Source organism: Hemiscyllium ocellatum, chromosome 40 (genome assembly GCF_020745735.1).
Source record: "Hemiscyllium ocellatum isolate sHemOce1 chromosome 40, sHemOce1.pat.X.cur, whole genome shotgun sequence".
In the NCBI taxonomy this organism is placed as follows: domain Eukaryota; kingdom Metazoa; phylum Chordata; class Chondrichthyes; order Orectolobiformes; family Hemiscylliidae; genus Hemiscyllium; species Hemiscyllium ocellatum.
In genome coordinates, this window is record NC_083440.1 from 13879481 (window position 1) to 13897705 (window position 18225).

The window sequence follows — 18225 nt, forward strand, 5'->3', positions numbered from 1 at the left end:
TGATGGGTCCAGCTGGACCATTGGGTCTTCACGGACTCTTGTAAAAGGTTCCTCAAATGCAGGTAAGGTTATTAAAGTTTCAGCTTTTACTACCTGTATGACATGTCTGGCAAAATCCAACTACATCCTTGTGCAATTCAGGCCAGTAAAACAGTTTCCGTATTTTAGCTTGGACACCTAAATGTCCCCCCTACTGGTAGTTCATGCACTACATGCATTTCTATGACCCACTGGCAATACGACTGAATGAACTTGTGCCCATTTCTTATCTGCCTGGATATGTGTTGGTGTCTATTTCCTCATGAAGACAGCATTTTTAGGATAGACGAGAAATTGCCCCTCCCACGTGGTCAGTTATGCCTTCTAGCACATCTCCTCCACTTCCCACAACTTCGCCCTCGAACCCCATCCCTCCAACCGCAACAAGGACAGAACCTTCCCGGTCCTCACCTGCCATCCCACCAACCTTCAGATGTTTCGTATCATTCTCCACCATTTCTGCCACCGACAAACAGACCCCACCACCAGAGATATATTCCCCACCCCACCTCCGTAAAGACCATTCCTTCCACAACTTCCTTGTTAGGTTCACACCACCCAACAACCCACCTTCCCCTCAGAGCACCTTCCCCTGCCATCGCAAGAATGGCACCTCCCTCCTTACCTCCATCCAAAGCCTCAAAGGAGCCTTCCACAAATATCAGAGATTTATCTGCACTTCCGTACACATCATCTACTGTATCCATTGCTATTGATGTGGTCTCCTCTACATTGGGGACACAGGGTGCATACTTGCAGAAAGCTTTAGAGAACATCTCCATGACACATGCACAAAACAACCCCATCGACCCATGACCAAACACTTTAACTCCCCCTTCCAGTCTGCCAAGGACATGCAGGTGCCTGGGCCTCCTCTACTGCCACACCCTCGCCACTGACGGCTGGAGAAAGAAAGCCTCATCTTCTGCTTTGGGACTCTTCAATCACAAAGGATCAATGTGAATTTCACCAGTTTCCTTATTTCTACCCCCCACACCTTATCCCAGAGCCTAGCTTCCAACTCAGCACTGCCTTTCTGACCTGTCCTGCCTGACCATCTTCCTTCCCACTGATCCACTCCACCCTTCTCTCTGACCTATCACTTTCACCCCACCTTCAATTTACCTATCACACTCTCAGCTGACTTCCCCCAGCCCCACCCCGTCCCATTTATCTCTCAGCCCCCTTGGGCTACCACCTCATTCCCGATGAAGAACTTGTGCTCATGGTAGGGGACATGGTGGCTCAGTGGTTAGCACTGCTGCCTCACAACACCAGGGACCTGGGATCAATTCCCACCTCAGGCAACTGTCTGTGGAGTTTGCACATTCTCCCTGTGTCTGCGTGGGTTTGCTGCCATTTGACCCCACAATCCAAAGCCACGCAGGTCAGGTGAATTGGCCATGATAAATTGCCCATAATGTTAGGTGAATTTAGGCAGGGGTAAGTATAGGGTAGGGGAATGGCTTTTAGTGGGTTACTCTTCTAGATGGTCAGTGTGGAGATGTTGTCCCTCTCTGTTTCGATACTGTGGGGAATCTAATCTTTAAAAAAGTGATTCTCCCGCTCATCGGATGCTGTCTGACTGGCTGTGCTTTTCCACCAACACAATCTTCAAGTGCCTATTCATGATGTCAATCCAAGTGTGCTCCAACCGAAGACCTTGGGTGAACCAGGAAGTCCACTCCCTACTGAACACCAGATGGGTAACATTCAAGTCAGAAGACCCAAATCTATACAGGGAATTCAGATATGACCTCCTTTTCCTGGGGTGGGGAAGTCCTGAACTAGAGGGCATAGGTTTAGGGTCAGAGGGGAAAGATATAAAAGGGACCTGAGGGGCAACCTTTTCACGCAGAGGGTGGTAGGTGTATGGAATGAGCTGCCAGAGGAAGTGGTGGAGGCTGGTACAATTGCAACATTTAAAAGGCATTTGGATGGGTATATGAATAGGAAGGGTTTGGAGGGATATGGGCCGGGTGCTGGCAGGTGGGACTAGATTAGGTTGGGATGGACAGGTTAGACCCAAGGGTCTGTTTCCATGCTGTACATCTCTATGAATCTACTGGAACAGGGTAGAAGTCCAAACCTACCAAATGGATTCCGGCCACCTAAAGCATGGTCCAAAGAACATTATGGGATACAAAATGAAGCTGAACAAGATAGCAAACAAAGACACATTTCTTCCTGAGGTTGTCAATCCTTTCTCTGCTCGTTTTGAGCAGAATGCTCGTGGCGCAGTGATGCCTGCCCCAACAGCTCCAGACACACATCTTCCCTCGGTCGCCACTGCAGATATCAGAACGGTCTTCCTGAGAGTCAACCCAAGGGAAGCAACAGGCCTGGATGGAGTCCATGGTCTTGCACTTAGATCCTGTATGGACCAACTGGCAGAGGTATTCATCGACATCTTCACCCTCTCTCTCTCCAAAAAGCTGAAGTCACCATCTTCTTCAAGAACACCACCACTATCCCCATACCTAAGAAAACACATGCAATGTGCCAACTTGCTTTCCCATCTATTTTTGTGTCATCTTCAAATTTGGCAGCAGTACATTTTTTTCTTTCCTCCAAGTCATTCATATACACAGGATTGCAGGTTTTTTATACATACATGTATAAGCATAATAGAGTGGTATGTTGGTGCAATGGCTGGCACTGCTGCCTCATAGCAACAGGGACTTGTGCTCGATTCCAGCCTCAGGCAATGTTGTATGTGGAGTTTGCAAGTTCTCCCCATATCTGCATGGGTTTCCTCTGGGTGTTCCTGTCCTCTCCCACAGTCCAAAAATGTGCAGGTTGGATGAATTGGCCATGCTAAGCTGCCCATTGTTTTCAGTGATGTATAGGTTAGGTGCATTAGTCATGGGAAATATATAGTAGGGGAATGGGTCTGGTATGATACTCTTCAGAAGGTTGGTGTGGACTTGTTGGGCCTAATTGCCTGTTTACACACTATAGGGATTCTATGAACAATAATTATGCCTCATATGCTGGAGCTGTTTGAGTCTGTACAAATATTGTTGCAAATTAGAACTGATTATGTTTACATGCAATATTAATGTGCATCGGAACAGTTTGTACCTGTATATAAATATTGTTTAGTGTTGGAGATGTTGCAGTTTCTCTATATATAAAGTTATGTATCAAAATTGTTCACGTTTATATGAAAATGCTGTTGTGTATTGGAGCTGTTCCTATTTATATATCAATACTGTATTAGTTCATGTTAAAGTTGTGCCTGTTTCCATAACATCAGCAATATTGTCTCTTACCATGTGGGGGTGCTGCTGAACTCCTCCAGCACTTCGGGATGAATCTGCAGTCCCAACACTGGCCAGACGGGCGGCAGCAGAGAGCAGCGGCAGTTGTGGGGAATGACTTGGTAGAGACATTTGGTCTCTGGTCATTGTGGGGCAGATCACACATTATTAGATTACTTACAGTACGGAAACAGGCCCTTCGGCCCAACAGGTCCACACCGACCCTCCGAAGCGCAACCCACCCATACCCCTACATATACCCCTTACCTAACACTACGGGCAATTTAGCATGGCCAATTCACCTGACCTGCACATCTTTGGATTGTGTCTTTGGATTGTGGGAGGAAACCGGAGCACCCGGAGGAAACCCACGCAGACACGGGAAAACGTGCAAACTCCACACAGTCAGTCGCTTGAGGCGGGAATTGAACCCGGGTCTCTGGCGCTGTGAGGCAGCAGTGCTAACCACTGTGCCACCGTGCCGCCTATTATGGAAGGGGGTGGGACAATAAATGGAGAGCACTGTGGAAAGAGTGACAGTTAAATAAAGAGAGAGATAGGGCTAAAGATTGTAATAGGGAGAGAATAATGTGGAGAGGATTAAATACACAATAGGAGAGGGTTAAATAAAGAGTAAGAGGGAGAGGATGAAAGTCAGAAAAGGGAAAGGGTTCAATAGCAAGTAATAGGGGCAGAGGTCTATAGAAAATAAGTTGATTTCAGGGGCACAGGGAGGGGGTTAATACAGGGGGAGTTTTACAGATTGTGGTGAGGTCAGCCAGATAGGTCTCATTGAACATGAGTTCCGTGATTGAGGCTCTAGGAGGAGATGAATAATCATAGGGACGTAGCAACAGGCCATTCAGCCCCCATGAGCCTGTTCCAGCAATCAGTGGCTAAGCTGTAAGCTAACTTCATACTCCTGTCTTTGTGCCTCATTCCTTAATACATAGGTTTAACAAAATAAAAGCTCAGACTTAAAATTGACAACTGACACAATATCCACTGCCATTTGTGGGAGAAACTTCCAAACATCCACTTCGAGTGTAGAAGTACTTCCTAGCATCTCTCCTGAACACGCTGGCCCTAATTTGCAGCTGACTAAAATTCCCCAACCATGGAAATAGTTTTCCCTCTCTTCTAATTTCTAGAGGAAGCAAGCCTAATTTGTACAGTACCTCCTCATAACTAGACCCCTGAAGTCCAGGTATCATTCTTACAAATCTACACTGTACTCCCCTCCAAGGTCAATGTATCCTTCCTAAGATATGGTGCCTGGACCTGCTCACAATACTCCAAATGGAATCTAACAAGGGGTTTGTGTAGCTGCAGCATAACATCTGTGGCCAAACCTTCTCGGGTGGCATGGTGGCTCAGTGGTTAGCACTGCTGCCTCACAGCACCAGGAACCTGGGTTCGTTTTCAGCATCAGGCAACTGTGTGGAGTTTTCACATTCTCCCTACGTCTGCGTGCATTTACTCCAGGTGCTCAGGTTTTCTCCTACAATCCAAAGATGTGCAGGCTAGGTGAATTGGCCATGGTAAAGTGTAGGGGAAAGTGAGGACTACAGATGCTGGAGATCAGATTCAAGAATGTGGTGCTGGAAAAGCACAGCTGGTCAGGCAGCATCCGAGGAGCAGGAGAATCAATGTTTTGGGCATAAGCCATTTGCCAGGAGGTTAGGTGCATTCGTCAGGGGTAAATAGGGTCGGGGAATGGCTCTGGTTGGGTTACGTTTCAGAGGTTCGGTGTGGACTTAGAGTCAGAGATGTACAGCACGGAAACAGACCTTTCAGTCAAACTCATCCATGCCAACCAGATATCCTAACGTAATCTCATCCCATTTGGCAACACTTGGCCCATATCCTATCTAACCCATTCCTGTCCAGATGCCCTTCAAATACTGGAACTGTACCAAGGCATCTCACTCCATACAGGCACCACCTTTGTTTGAGACTATTGCCCCTTAGGTCCCTTTTATATCTTTTCCCCTCACCCTAAACCCCCTAGTTCTGAACTCCCCACCCCAAGGAAAAGACCTTGTCTGTTTATCCTATCCATGCCCCTCATGATTTTTTTAAACCTCTATGAGGTCACCCTGCAGCCTCCAACGCTCCGGGGAAAACAGACCCAAACAATTCAACCTCTCCCTCTCGTTCAAAATCCTCTTGTTGAGCCGAAGTTTCCACACTGTAGGGATACGATGATGATTCTGTAAGGGATGAGAGGAAAACTGACTCAGACAGCATTTATTGCCCATTCCAGAGGGCATTTAAGTGTCAATGACTTTACTGTGGGTCTGGAGTCACATATTGGTCAGATCAGGTGAGGATGGCAGTTTCCTTCTGTTAAGGACATTTGGTGGAAAGTTTCTTGTTGATTTTGTTTTCTCCTGTAAATACTGAGGCAAAATGATTAATGAAAATGTTGACCACTTCCCCATAGCTGTTGAAAATGTCTCCTGTAAGTTTTATTTTGTATGGTCTGAACTACTTGCTGACTTGTGGGCCTCATTTTACAGTAATATTGAGCTGTGGCTGAAAAGAAATATGGTTGATTATCTTTGAAAAACAAAGTGGATAAATCAGCCTTTCCTTCTAATATCCCGAGTAACCTTACAGTTCTGAAACGTCTATGTCCATACGATAACTTAAAATCTGCACTACCCGTTTACAGATTGTCGAACTGGAGTTGGGTCTGTCCTTCCAACTGCCAAGGTTTCGGCTTCTTAGAACATAGAACATAGAAAAGTACAGCACAGAACAGGCCCGAGGTTTAATCCTAATGTAAAATACAATAACTTAACCTACGCACCCCTCAACTCACTGCTCTCCATGTGCATGTCCAGCAGTCGCTTAAATGTCCCTAATAACTCTGCTTCCACCACCACCGCTGGCAATGCATTCCATGCATTCACGACTCTCTGCGTAAAGAATCTACCTCTGACGTCTCAGCTATACCTTTCTCCTAATATCTGAAAACCATGACCCCCCCGACCCCCCAACTCATATCAGTCAACCCAGACCTGGGGAAAAGTCTCTGTCTATTGACTCTATCTATTCCTCTCATTATCATGTATAACTCAATCAGGTCTACTGTCTTCCTCCTTCTCTCCAGAGAGAAAAGTCTAAGTTTAAGGGATTAAGGGCGACGGAGAGAATGTGGATAAGTGGAGTTGAAATGCCTATCAGACATGATTGAATGGCGGAGTGGACTCGAAGGGCCGAATGGCCTAACTTCCACTCCTATCTCTGATGGTCTTATGGTCTTATTCAACCTTTCTTCATAAGGCAAGCCCCCCAGTCTAGGCAGCATCCTGGTAAACCTTCTTTGCACCCTCTCCAAAGCCTCTGTATCTTTCCTATGGTAGGCTGACCAAAACTGGACACAATATTCCAAGTGTGGTCTCACCAGGGACTTCTAGAGCTGTGGCAAACCCTCACGGCTCGTAAAGTCTATCCCCCTGTTAATGAAAGCCAAAACACCATATGCTTTCTTAACAAGGCAAAAGTGAGGACTGCGCTTGCTGGATACCAGAGTTTAGATTCAAGTGATGCTGGAAAAGCACAGTAGTTCAGGCAGCATGCGAGGTGCAGGAATATCGACATTTCGGGCAAAAGCCCTTCATCAGGAATGGAGGCAGGGAGCCTCCAGAGTGGAGAGATAAATGGTGGGTGGAGGATGCTGGGGAGAAGGTAACAAAGAGTACAGTAGGTGAATGGGGGTGGGGATGGAGGTGATAGGTCACAGAGGAGGATGGGGGAATACAATGGGTGGATGGAGTTGGGGATGAAGGGGATAGGTCTTTCTTAACAACCCTATCCACTTGGTGGCAACTTTGAGGGATCTATGTGCTTGGATACCCAGGTCCCTCTGTTCCTCCACACTGTCTTTAATCCTATATTCAGCATTTGAATGCATTTAAATGCATCAGTTCGCATTTATCCAGGTTGAACACCATCTGCCAATCCTCAGCCCAGCTCTGCATCCTGCATTCTTGGTCCAAATGTTCTCTGGAGTGTGTACGGGATTCCTCTGATTTGAGCGGCCTATTTTAGCGAGTTTCTGGGTCATTTCTGAATGCACTGGCTTAGCAGTAGTTTGACGTAACAATGTAATTAGTATAGTTCAAATTGAATTTCCATCTCAGGAATGGTGTTACCTCAGACAGTCTTGGATATTTTACTTACCCCTTCTTAACAGAGCCAACCCTACAGGCCTAGCCATCTCAACAACAGTTATAGAACATAGAACATAGAAAAATACAGCGCAGTACAGGCCCTTCGGCCCTCGATGTTGCGCCGACCGAAGCCTACCTAACCTACACTAGCCCAATAACCTCCATATGCTTATCCAATGCCCGCTTGAATGACCATAAAGAGGGAGAGTCCACCACTGAAACTCAAATCTATTCTTGTACCTGAAACCTTGTGGCAGTGTCTCAAAAGCAACACCTTCGATCATCAATCAAGGTGAATGGCTGGCATATCTGTCTGGCTTCATTCAAATTGACAGTGAATGCTGCAATCTTCCTGGCTTGATATCTCCACTCCACTGTCTCATCAACTTCAATTCAATGTGATCAGTCAAAATAATTGGTTTGCATACCTTGGCCTACTCGCTGCCATCGCCAGGATTCCCGTACTAGGCCCATAATGCCACCACCACAGATGCCATCTTCCTCCACCGTCACCACCAAAAAGAACAGAAAGACGAAGACAAGATGAGAAAAGAAAAAAGGATGCAATTGGCTGGGTGATTGGATGTGAATGGGCTCAGGACACAATGACTACCTAACCTGCCAATGCCGCCATCTTTAAAAAAAATGTTCATAAGGAAGGACACAGGGTAGATTGACCAAGGCTGGAGTGTTTCACCTGTGAAGTGAGACGAGAGAGGCTGGGTTTGTCTTCCTTAGAGCAGAGAAGCTGAGGGGGACCTGACAGAGATGTACAAAACTATAAGGGGCAAAGATAGGGTAGACAGAAATAGAGGAGGAAGTGAGGACTGCAGATGCTGGAGAGACAATGTCTAAACGTGAGGTGTTGGAAAAACACAGCAGGGTCAGGAAGCATCTGTGGAGCAGGAAAGTCAATAATTTGAGCCAAAGCCCTTTATCAGGACTGGGGAGGGGAAGTGAACCCAGAAGTAAATAGACAGAGGGAGTTGGGAGTGGGGAAAGGTAGGTCAGATGGAGATAGGTAGATGCAGATAGGCGTTCTCATGATTGGTAAGTGAGGAGTTTGGAGCAGATAGGTAAGTAGGAAGACTGACAGGTTAGGTCAGGTCAGGGAGATGAAGAGGAAGGGAGGGCTGCACATGGAACAGCCTGGAGTTGGAAGGATTTCCAAGCTGGTGAAGCCAGTATTGAGGCCATTGGCCTGTGAGTTCCCCAGGTGAAATGTCAGGTGTTGTTCCTCCAGTTTATGTTTGGCCTGACTCTGTGAGTCATCAGTGCTGCCTCGTGCTCCCACAAGCAGCTCAAGCAGTTTATCAACTTTGCCGACAACATCCACCCCACTGTCAAATTCACTGGATAATTTTTAATGCCTTCCTCCCCTTCCTGGACCTCTCCACTTCCAGCCCTGGAAACCAAATTAACACTGGCATCTATTTCAAATCCACTGACTCCCACAACTACCTCAATAACACCTCCTCTCATCCACCCTCCTGCAAAAGTGCTATCCATTACTTCCAATTCCTCTGTTTCTGCCATATCTGCTCCCAGGATGAGGCGTTTCACTCCAGGACATCCCAGATATACTCCTACTTTAGGGATCATAGTTTCTCCTCCTCAGTAACTGAGGATGACCTCAACTGCACCACCTATGTTTCCCACACTTCTGCCCTCAAACCCCTCTCCCCAACACTGATGCTCCCATATCTTCCCTCTCACCTCCAGCCAAGAACCTAAACAATCCTTTCAGACTTGACAGACACTCACCTGCATTCCATCCAATGTCCCCTATTACATCTGTTGCGCCCAATGTGGTCTCCTTTATATCGGGGAGACCAAACACAGACTTGGGGACCAGTTTGCAAAGTATCAACCAACTTGGCCTTCCAGTTGCCATCCAATGTTTTTTCCCTCGTTCCTATTCCCACTCCCCTGGTGACATGTCCATCCTTGGCCTGCTCCACTGTCAGAGGGAGGCCAAATGTAAACTGGAGGAGGAACACCTAAGATTTCAGCTGGGGAGATTCCAGCCCAGTGGCCTTAACGCTGACTTCACCAGCCTCAAAATGCCTCTTCTCCAAGCCATATCTCATGTCTAGCCCCACCCTCCTCCTCACCTCCCTGACCTGATCTAACCTTCCTACTCCCCTATCCGCTCCACCATTCCCACTGACCAATCACAGTAATCCCACACCAGCGTCCACCTATCTCCATCCCATCTGCATTTCCCCTACTCCCAACCGCTTCCTCTATTAACCTCGAGGTTCCCTCCCCCTCCCAGTCCTGACAAAGGGTTTTGGTCCAAATCATTGACTTTCATGCTCCGTAGATGCTGTCTAATCTGCTCTGCTTTTCCAGCTTTGCATCTATTGACACTGGCTTCCAACATCTGCAGTCCTTACGGTCTCAGGTCACACACTGTCTGATTGCACAGGGGTGGGGTGTAACATACTGTCTGATCGCACATGGATGGGTAGTCACACTCTGTCTGATCCCAGAGGGGTAGGGCGGTCACACACTGTCTGATTGTACAGGGGCCGGGGGGGGTCACATACTGTCTGATCTCACAGGGGTGAGGGGGGGGTCACATACTCTTTGATCTCACTGGGGGGTGGAGGGGTCACACACTATATGATCTCACTGGGGGTAGTCACACACTGTCTGATCACACTGTGGAGTCACGCATTGTCTAATCTCACTGGGATGGTCACACACTTTCTGACCTCACTGGGCGTGGGGGGGTTCACACACTGTTTGATCTCACTGGGGGTGGTCCCACACTGTATGATTTCACTGGGGGGGGGGGGGGGGGGGTGTCACACACTGTCTGACCTCACTGGACAAAGTTAAAAATCGGGCAACACCAAGTTATAATCCAACAGCTTTTGCTTCAGAAGTACTAGCTTTCAGTGTACTACTCCTTCATCCTGTGAAGCAAGATCATAAGACGCTGAATTTACAGCAAAAGAGTTGTCATGTTTAGTTGTCATGCAACTAAAAGAAGATATTGAGCAAACCAAGTTTGGTGCTAAGTCGTTCATCTTTTAAAATGGGTTGCAGGTTTTGGTTCATTAAAATGTAAAACCCAGAACTTCTCTTCAGTCTCATTCTCAAGGTTACACGGTTTTATACAAGAAAAGGTGACGTCACACATATTAAAGGTGTGAGGTTAGAGTCTGCCTTGAGTCAGACTGGTTCTACTTCCAAAGTAGGAATTTATGAAATGTTAAACGGATTGATTGCCTGTATTGACTGCCTGCAGATTGTGTGCTTCTTGAGCAAATAGAATATATCTGCAAATACAATTCTGCAAATCCCATATTCACCCCATAGACCTTTTTGTGTGTGTGGAAAGAGCAGCAGGAATAAAGAGTACTCAGCCAATGGTAAGACTCTGAGTAGTGTAGATGAGCAGAGATGTACATAGATCCCTGAAAGTTGCCATCCAGGTTCATGGGATTATTAAGAAGTCATACGGTGTTAGCATTTATTTGCAAAGGAATCGAGTTTCAGAGTCACGAGGCTTTGCGGCAGCTGTACAACACTCTGGTGCGGCTGCACGTGGAGTATTGCATACAGTTCTGGTCATGGCATTATAGGAAGGATGTGAAAGTTTTGGAAAGGGTTCAGAGGAGATTTGCTAGGACATTGCCTAGTATGGAGGGAAGGTCTTATGAGGAAAGGCTGGGGGACTTGAAGCTGTTTTTGTTAGAGAGAATGTTGAGGGCTGGCTTAGAGTCATAGAAATGTACAGCACGGAAACAGACCCTTCGGTCCAACTTGTCCATGCCAACCAGATATCCCAACCCAATCTAGTCCCACCTGCCAGCACCTGGCCCATATCCCTCCAAACCCTTCCTTTTCATATACCCATCCAGATGCCTTTTAAATGTTGCAATTGTACCAGCCTCCACCACATCCTCTGGCAGCTCATTCCATACTCGTATCACCCTCTGCCTGAAAATGTTGCCCCGTAGGTTCTTTTATATCTTTCCCCTCTCACCCTAACCTATGCCCTCTAGTTCTGGACTCCCTGACCCTAGGGAAAACTCTTTGTCTATTTATCCTATTCATGCCCCCCATGATTTTATAAACCTCTATAAGGTCAACCCTCAGCCTCCAATGCTATATTCAACCTCTCCCTCAAATCCTCCAACCCTGGCAACATCCTTGTAAATCTTTTCTGAATCCTTTCAGGTTTCTCAACATCTTTCCAACAGGAAGGAGTGCAGAATTACACACAATATTCCAACAGTGGCCTTAATTCAGTCGTATAAGATAATCAGAGTGGTAGACAGTGAGAGCCTTTTCTCTCAGATGGTGATGGCTGGCACAAGACGACATAGCTTTAAACTGAGGATTGATAGATATAGGACAGATGTCAGAGGTAGGTTCTTTATTTAGAGAGTAGTAAGAGCATGGAATAACTGCCTGCAACAGCAGTAGGCTCGCCAAATTTAAGGGCATTTAATTGGTCATTGGATAAACATACAGATGTAAATGGAATAGTGTAGCATACAAATGATTCAGTATTGTTCCACAGGGCGGCACAATATCGAGGGCCTAAGGACTTTACTGCACTGTAATGTTTAGATTAGATTACTTACAGTGTGGAAAAAGGCCCTTTGGCCCAACAAGTCCACACTGACCCACAACCCACCCTAACACTACGGGCAATTTAGCATGGCCAATTCATCTGACCTGCACATCTTTGGACTGTGGGAGGAAACCGGAGCACACCCACGCAGACACGGGGAGAACGTGCAAACTCCACACAGTCAGTCGCCTGAGTTGGGAATTGAACCCGGGTCTCTGGCGCTGTGAGGTAGCAGTGCTAACCACTGTGCCACCGTGCCGCCCACAATATGTGTTGTACGTGTGTGCTTGAGAGACAGAGAGAGAGAGAGTGAGTGTGATGGAAGATAAGCCTGTCTGGGTGATTGCTGCTCAGTGTCCATTCACCACCCAACCACCTTGTGGCAGCGCCCCACCGTGGGGGTGGCGAAGGGAGGAATTGCAGCTGCCGACCGGCATGTGTAAACTGCGCATGTCCGCCAACGGTCGACAGTGCGCGCGTCTGACGGGCACCGGCGCGAGTGCGCGTGCGCGGCACCGAGCATGCGCGGTTGCCAAACGAGGAGCAGTTCCGTGTTGACGGTGGGAGTTTTGTCCGTTGGTGAGCAATGTATTTAATGTTCCCAGTGAGAGGGTGAGTGTGACTGGTTTATTGGAGTAACACTGTGGGGATGTACTGTGTTAATGTTCTATACTTGACGCATTAACTGCTAAAGGGCGCGGCTTTGGAGCCAAATTATAAACAATCCACAGTTTATAACCCTCCCCCCTCCCCCCCCTCAGTGTGATCAGTGTGTGACCCCCCCTCAGTGTGTGACCCCCCTCAGTGTGATCAGTGTGTGACCCCCCCTCAGTGTGATCAGTGTGTGACCCCCCCCAGTGTGATCAGACAGTGTGTGACCCCCCTCAGTGTGATCAGTGTGTGACCCCCCCTCAGTGTGTGACCCCCCCTCAGTGTGATCAGTGTGTGACCCCCCCTCAGTGTGTGACCCCCCCTCAGTGTGATCAGACAGTGTGTGACCCCCCCTCAGTGTGTGACCCCCCCCTCAGTGTGATCAGACAGTGTGTGACCCCCCCTCAGTGTGTGACCCCCCCCTCAGTGTGATCAGACAGTGTGTGACCCCCCCTCAGTGTGTGACCCCCCCTCAGTGTGATCAGTGTGTGACCCCCCCTCAGTGTGTGACCCCCCCTCAGTGTGTGACCCCCCCTCAGTGTGATCAGTGTGTGACTCCCCCTCAGTGAGATCAGACAGTGTGTGACCCCCCCTCAGTGTGATCAGACAGTGTGTGACCCCCCCTCAGTGTGATCAGTGTGTGACCCCCCCTCAGTGTGATCAGACAGTGTGTGACCCCCCCTCAGTGTGTGACCCCCCCTCAGTGTGATCAGTGTGTGACCCCCCCTCAGTGAGATCAGACAGTGTGTGACCCCCCCTCAGTGTGATCAGACAGTGTGTGACCCCCCCTCAGTGTGATCAGACAGTGTGTGACCCCCACCCCCTAAGTGAGATCAGACAGTGTGTGACCCCCCACCCCCTCAGTGTGATCAGACAGTGTGTGACCCCCCACCCCCTCAGTGTGATCAGACAGTGTGTGACCCCCACCCCCTCAGTGAGATCAGACAGTGTGTGACCCCCCCCTCAGTGAGATCAGACAGTGTGTGACCCCCCCTCAGTGTGATCAGACAGTGTGTGACCCCCCACCCCCTCAGTGAGATCAGACAGTGTGTGACCCCCCCACCCCCTCAGTGTGATCAGACAGTGTGTGACCCCCCCTCAGTGAGATCAGACAGTGTGTGACCCCCCCTCAGTGTGATCAGACAGTGTGTGACCCCCCCCTCAGTGAGATCAGACAGTGTGTGACCCCCCCTCAGTGTGATCAGACAGTGTGTGACCCCCCACCCCCTCAGTGTGATCAGACAGTGTGTGACCCCCCCTCAGTGTGATCAGACAGTGTGTGACCCCCCCTCAGTGAGATCAGACAGTGTGTGACCCCCCTCAGTGTGATCAGACAGTGTGTGACCCCCCTCAGTGAGATCAGACAGTGTGTGACCCCCCCTCAGTGTGTGACCCCCCCTCAGTGTGATCAGCCAGTGTGTGACCCCCCCTCAGTGTGATCAGACAGTGTGTGACCCCCCTCAGTGAGATCAGACAGTGTGTGACCCCCCCTCAGTGTGTGACCCCCCTCAGTGTGATCAGTGTGTGACCCCCCCTCAGTGTGATCAGACAGTGTGTGACCCCCCTCAGTGTGATCAGACAGAGTGTGACCCCCCTCAGTGCGTGACCCCCCCTCAGTGAGATCAGACAGAGTGTGACCCCCCTCAGTGTGATCAGACAGTGTGTGACACCTCCCTCAGTGTGATCAGTGTGTGACCCCCCCTCAGTGTGATCAGACAGTGTGTGACCCCCCCTCAGTGTGATCAGACAGTGTGTGACCCCCCCAGTGTGATCAGTGTGTGACCCCCCCAGTGTGATCAGACGGTGTGTGACCCCCCCCTCAGTGAGATCAGACAGTGTGTGACCCCCCTCAGTGTGATCATTGTGTGACCCCCCCCAGTGTGATCAGATAGTGTGTGACCCCCCCCTCAGTGTGATCAGTGTGTGACCCCCCCCTCAGTGTGATCAGACAATGTGTGACCCCCCCACAGTGTGATCAGACAGTGTGTGACCCCCCCTCAGTGTGATCATTGTGTGACCCCCCCAGTGTGATCAGATAGTGTGTGACCCCCCCTCAGTGAGATCATTGTGTGACCCCCCCAGTGTGATCAGATAGTGTGTGACCCCCCCTCAGTGTGATCAGTGTGTGACCCCCCCCCAGTGTGATCATTGTGTGACCCCCCCCAGTGTGATCAGACAGTGTGTGACCCCCCCTCAGTGTGATCAGTGTGTGACCCCCCCCTCAGTGTGATCAGACAATGTGTGACCCCCCCACAGTGTGATCAGACAGTGTGTGATTCCCCCCCCCACTCAGGTCAGAGGGGAGGGCGGTGTGGACAGGTGGGAAGGATGATGGACAACTAAGACAGGTCATAAGCATGGTACTGAGCTGGAAAGTTGCAACTGGAATAAGGTGGGGGAGGGGGTAATGAGGAAACCTCCACCCTCCCTCCGGCCTATCACCATTACCCCTATCTCCATCCACCTTTTGCACTCTCAGCTACCTTGTCCCCCAGCCCCACCCTCCTCCCATTTATCTCTCCACCCCTGAGACTCCCAGCCTCGTTCCTGATGAAGAGATTTTCCTGCTCCTGGGATGCTGCCTGACCTGCTGTGCTTTTTCCAGCCCCACTCTCTCGACTCTAATCTCCAGCACCTACTGTTCTCACTCTTGCCTGGATTCAGTTGAGTGCCAGTTCTTCTGCCAGTGGCCCACAGGTCATCTCGATTGTCCAGATTTGAATTGTTGGATCTGTTCTGAGTCTAACATACATAGCACAGTGGTAGTGCCACACAACACAATGAGGCTGTCTCCAAAGTGGCAACAAGACTTTGTCTCCACAAGGACTAGGTGAAAGTCATTCCTACCAATATTGTCAAGATCACACGCATCTACGACAGGTGAGGATAAAGTCAGCAGGTTTTGTTGGCTCCCTTGCCACCTGGAGTCAGCTATTACCAGGGGGCATAGCTTTAAATTAAAGGGTGGTAGGTATAGGACTGATGTTAGGGGTAGATTCTTTACTCAGTGAGTTGTGAGTTCATGGAATGCCCTGCCAGTAACAGTGGTGGACTCTCCCTCGTTATGGGCATTTAAACGGGCATTGGATAGGCATATGGAGGATAGTGGGCTAGTGTAGGTGGGCTTGGATCGGCGCAATATCGAGGGCCGAAGGGCCTGTACTGCGCTGTATTTTTCTATGTTCTATGTTCTGTTTCCACAGAGTCTGGCAAATATGCCCTTCATGATTTGGCTAGCTTAGTGCTACTGAGCCACTTTTGATGGGACACATTGAAATTCCCAATTCTAAGCACGTTTGGGCTTGTGCTAACCTCAGTGTTTCTTCCAAGTGGTGCCCACAATGTGGAGGGGTACTGATCTATCAGCTGAGGGAGCTTTCCTTATTCTGATGTCATGGACTTTAAACACTCCCAGTGCTACACCCACCCAGCGTTGTGCTGCCCCTTCAGTCGGTCCCTCCTTCTGGTGGGACAGGACATCGGGAATGATGGTGATGGTTATGTCTGTGAAATTAGTTCTAATGCAGTCTTCGCAGTAAGAATGACTGTCACACCGTTCCTTGATTCAGCTTTGGCATATTGCTCTTAATGTTGCCAGTTCCCAAATTTTTAGACAAGTCAATTTTGCAGATTTAACTGGACAGCCTATACCATTCGCATTTCCAGTACCATCCAATTCTTATTTTTGGATCCTTTATCATCGTTGGTTCATACAGTGTAGCGTTAATAATCCCCCACATGGTTGCTGGAATTTCCCCTGGAATATTCTCAGTCAGGAATTTGACAATGAATCATTGAGTCTGGGCTGATGGGAGCATTCAGGTCAGTGGGACTGACAGGATTTCACTAGGTAACTGTCTGTGTCACACACGTCATTGGGTCAGTTCATCATATCTTATTATAAGTTATGGATATGGGAAAGGAAGGAATGCTATTACGTTTAAAAAAGCAATGTTTTCATCACTGTAGTATTTCTGTCTACCCCTCCTATTGATCTTATATCTCTTACAGAACATCAGAATCTGGAAACACCTATCAACAGCATTGCTGACTGATTGAACAGGGAAGAAGATCCAACATGTCAGAAGGTGGGAGAATGGATGCAGGTCAGTTGAGAAGTTGCTGTAAAATGCAATCTGTCCTGAAAAGCACCCCTGAATGCATACCATAACCTGCATCTCAGATAGAGTTGCACTCGCACATACTCAGTTCACCTCCTTCCTTTCTCTCAAATTCCCTCTTGTCCTTTGCCTCTCTCTTTCTCTCACCATCTCTCTTTCACTTGCCCTCTCTCACTCACCCTCCCCTCTTTAACACCCTCCTCTTTGTTGGCGCCTGGCAATGCACCTCACGCCCTTCCAGCACACATGATTTCAAAATGTTTTAAGAAGGTACTGGACTCCCTAGCTTCTTATTGTAATACCAAATGTAGTGTCTATTCCAGATGTAATGCAACTGGTCAAATTATTCAACGTTAAACAAAACAAAGAATTGTTCAAATACAACCAAAGAAAGAGGAATTTAGAATAACATTACTCTATTGGAAAACTTAACAGAATAATGTAGTAACTGTTACTAATTAAGTATTCCAATATGGTAACATTCCATAAACACACACCCTCGGCATAAAGGACAATTCAGACACAGATTCTCGCATGCAGTTCTCTCATCCAGAAATAAAAAAGCAAATCATGAAAATTCAGGGAGAGTAGCAGCCAGGAAACATTCACTGAAGCTTCCAACTCTGTTGCGATCCCAATAGCTTCTGATGCTACTCAGAAATCAGGATCTGTGAGAGTTGGCCGCACCCATTCAGGATGCATTTGTAAAAAATTCCAAGGCCTCCAAAACTATTACTTCTTGAAATTCCCAATTCTAAGCACGTTTGCACTTGTGCCAACTTGAACTATTTTGATCAATCTCCCTCCTAAAACAAAGCAGGGCAAAATAACATCTTTAATGTAGAGCATCATCATGATCCCCCTCCCACCTTCCCATTATGTATATAATTTCAAACAAAAGGTACACTAAAATAAAGCAATCCCGCGTTCATAAATGTTGACACCAAAACAGAATGGTTCACAGTGCACTCAGGACAAAGGAACAGAAGGAGGCCATTCAGCCCTTTGAGCCTGCTCCAGCGTTCAGTGAGATCGTGGCAGTTGTGTGGCCTAACCCCCTTAGGCCCATAATCCTTTATACCTTCACTCAACAAAAATTCATCTGTCTCAGATTTAAAACTAAGAACTGATCTGACATCAACTGCCATTTGTGGAAAAGAGTTCCAAACCTCGACCACCCTGTGCCCCCAGTTGAGAGGGGAAAGATGAAAAAGGGACCTGAGGGAAAATATTTTCATAGAGAGAATGGTATATATTTGGAATGAACTGCCAGAGGAAGTGGTAGATGCAGGTGCAGTTACAATTTAAAAAATATTTTTGCAGGTACTGTTACAACATTTAAAAGACATTTTCGCAGGTACATGAACAGGTAAGGT

The 18225-nt window shown here is 48.1% G+C and overlaps 1 protein-coding gene across 2 annotated transcripts in view; it reads left to right on the forward strand.

The window, feature by feature from the left end:
- The first annotated feature begins 12610 nt into the window (after positions 1–12610).
- LOC132834479 (NACHT, LRR and PYD domains-containing protein 12-like) overlaps positions 12611–18225 on the forward strand; it is a 65610-nt gene continuing 59995 nt past the window's right edge. Inside the window, exons 1-2 of one of the 2 annotated variants that reach the window (XM_060853388.1) lie at positions 12611–12689; positions 16740–16834. In XM_060853388.1, the coding sequence (XP_060709371.1) occupies positions 16807–16834 (28 nt within the window). In that variant the 5' untranslated portion in view covers positions 12611–12689; positions 16740–16806. The remainder of the gene's footprint in view (positions 12690–16739; positions 16835–18225) is intronic. The other variant, XM_060853389.1, reaches the window with a different exon arrangement.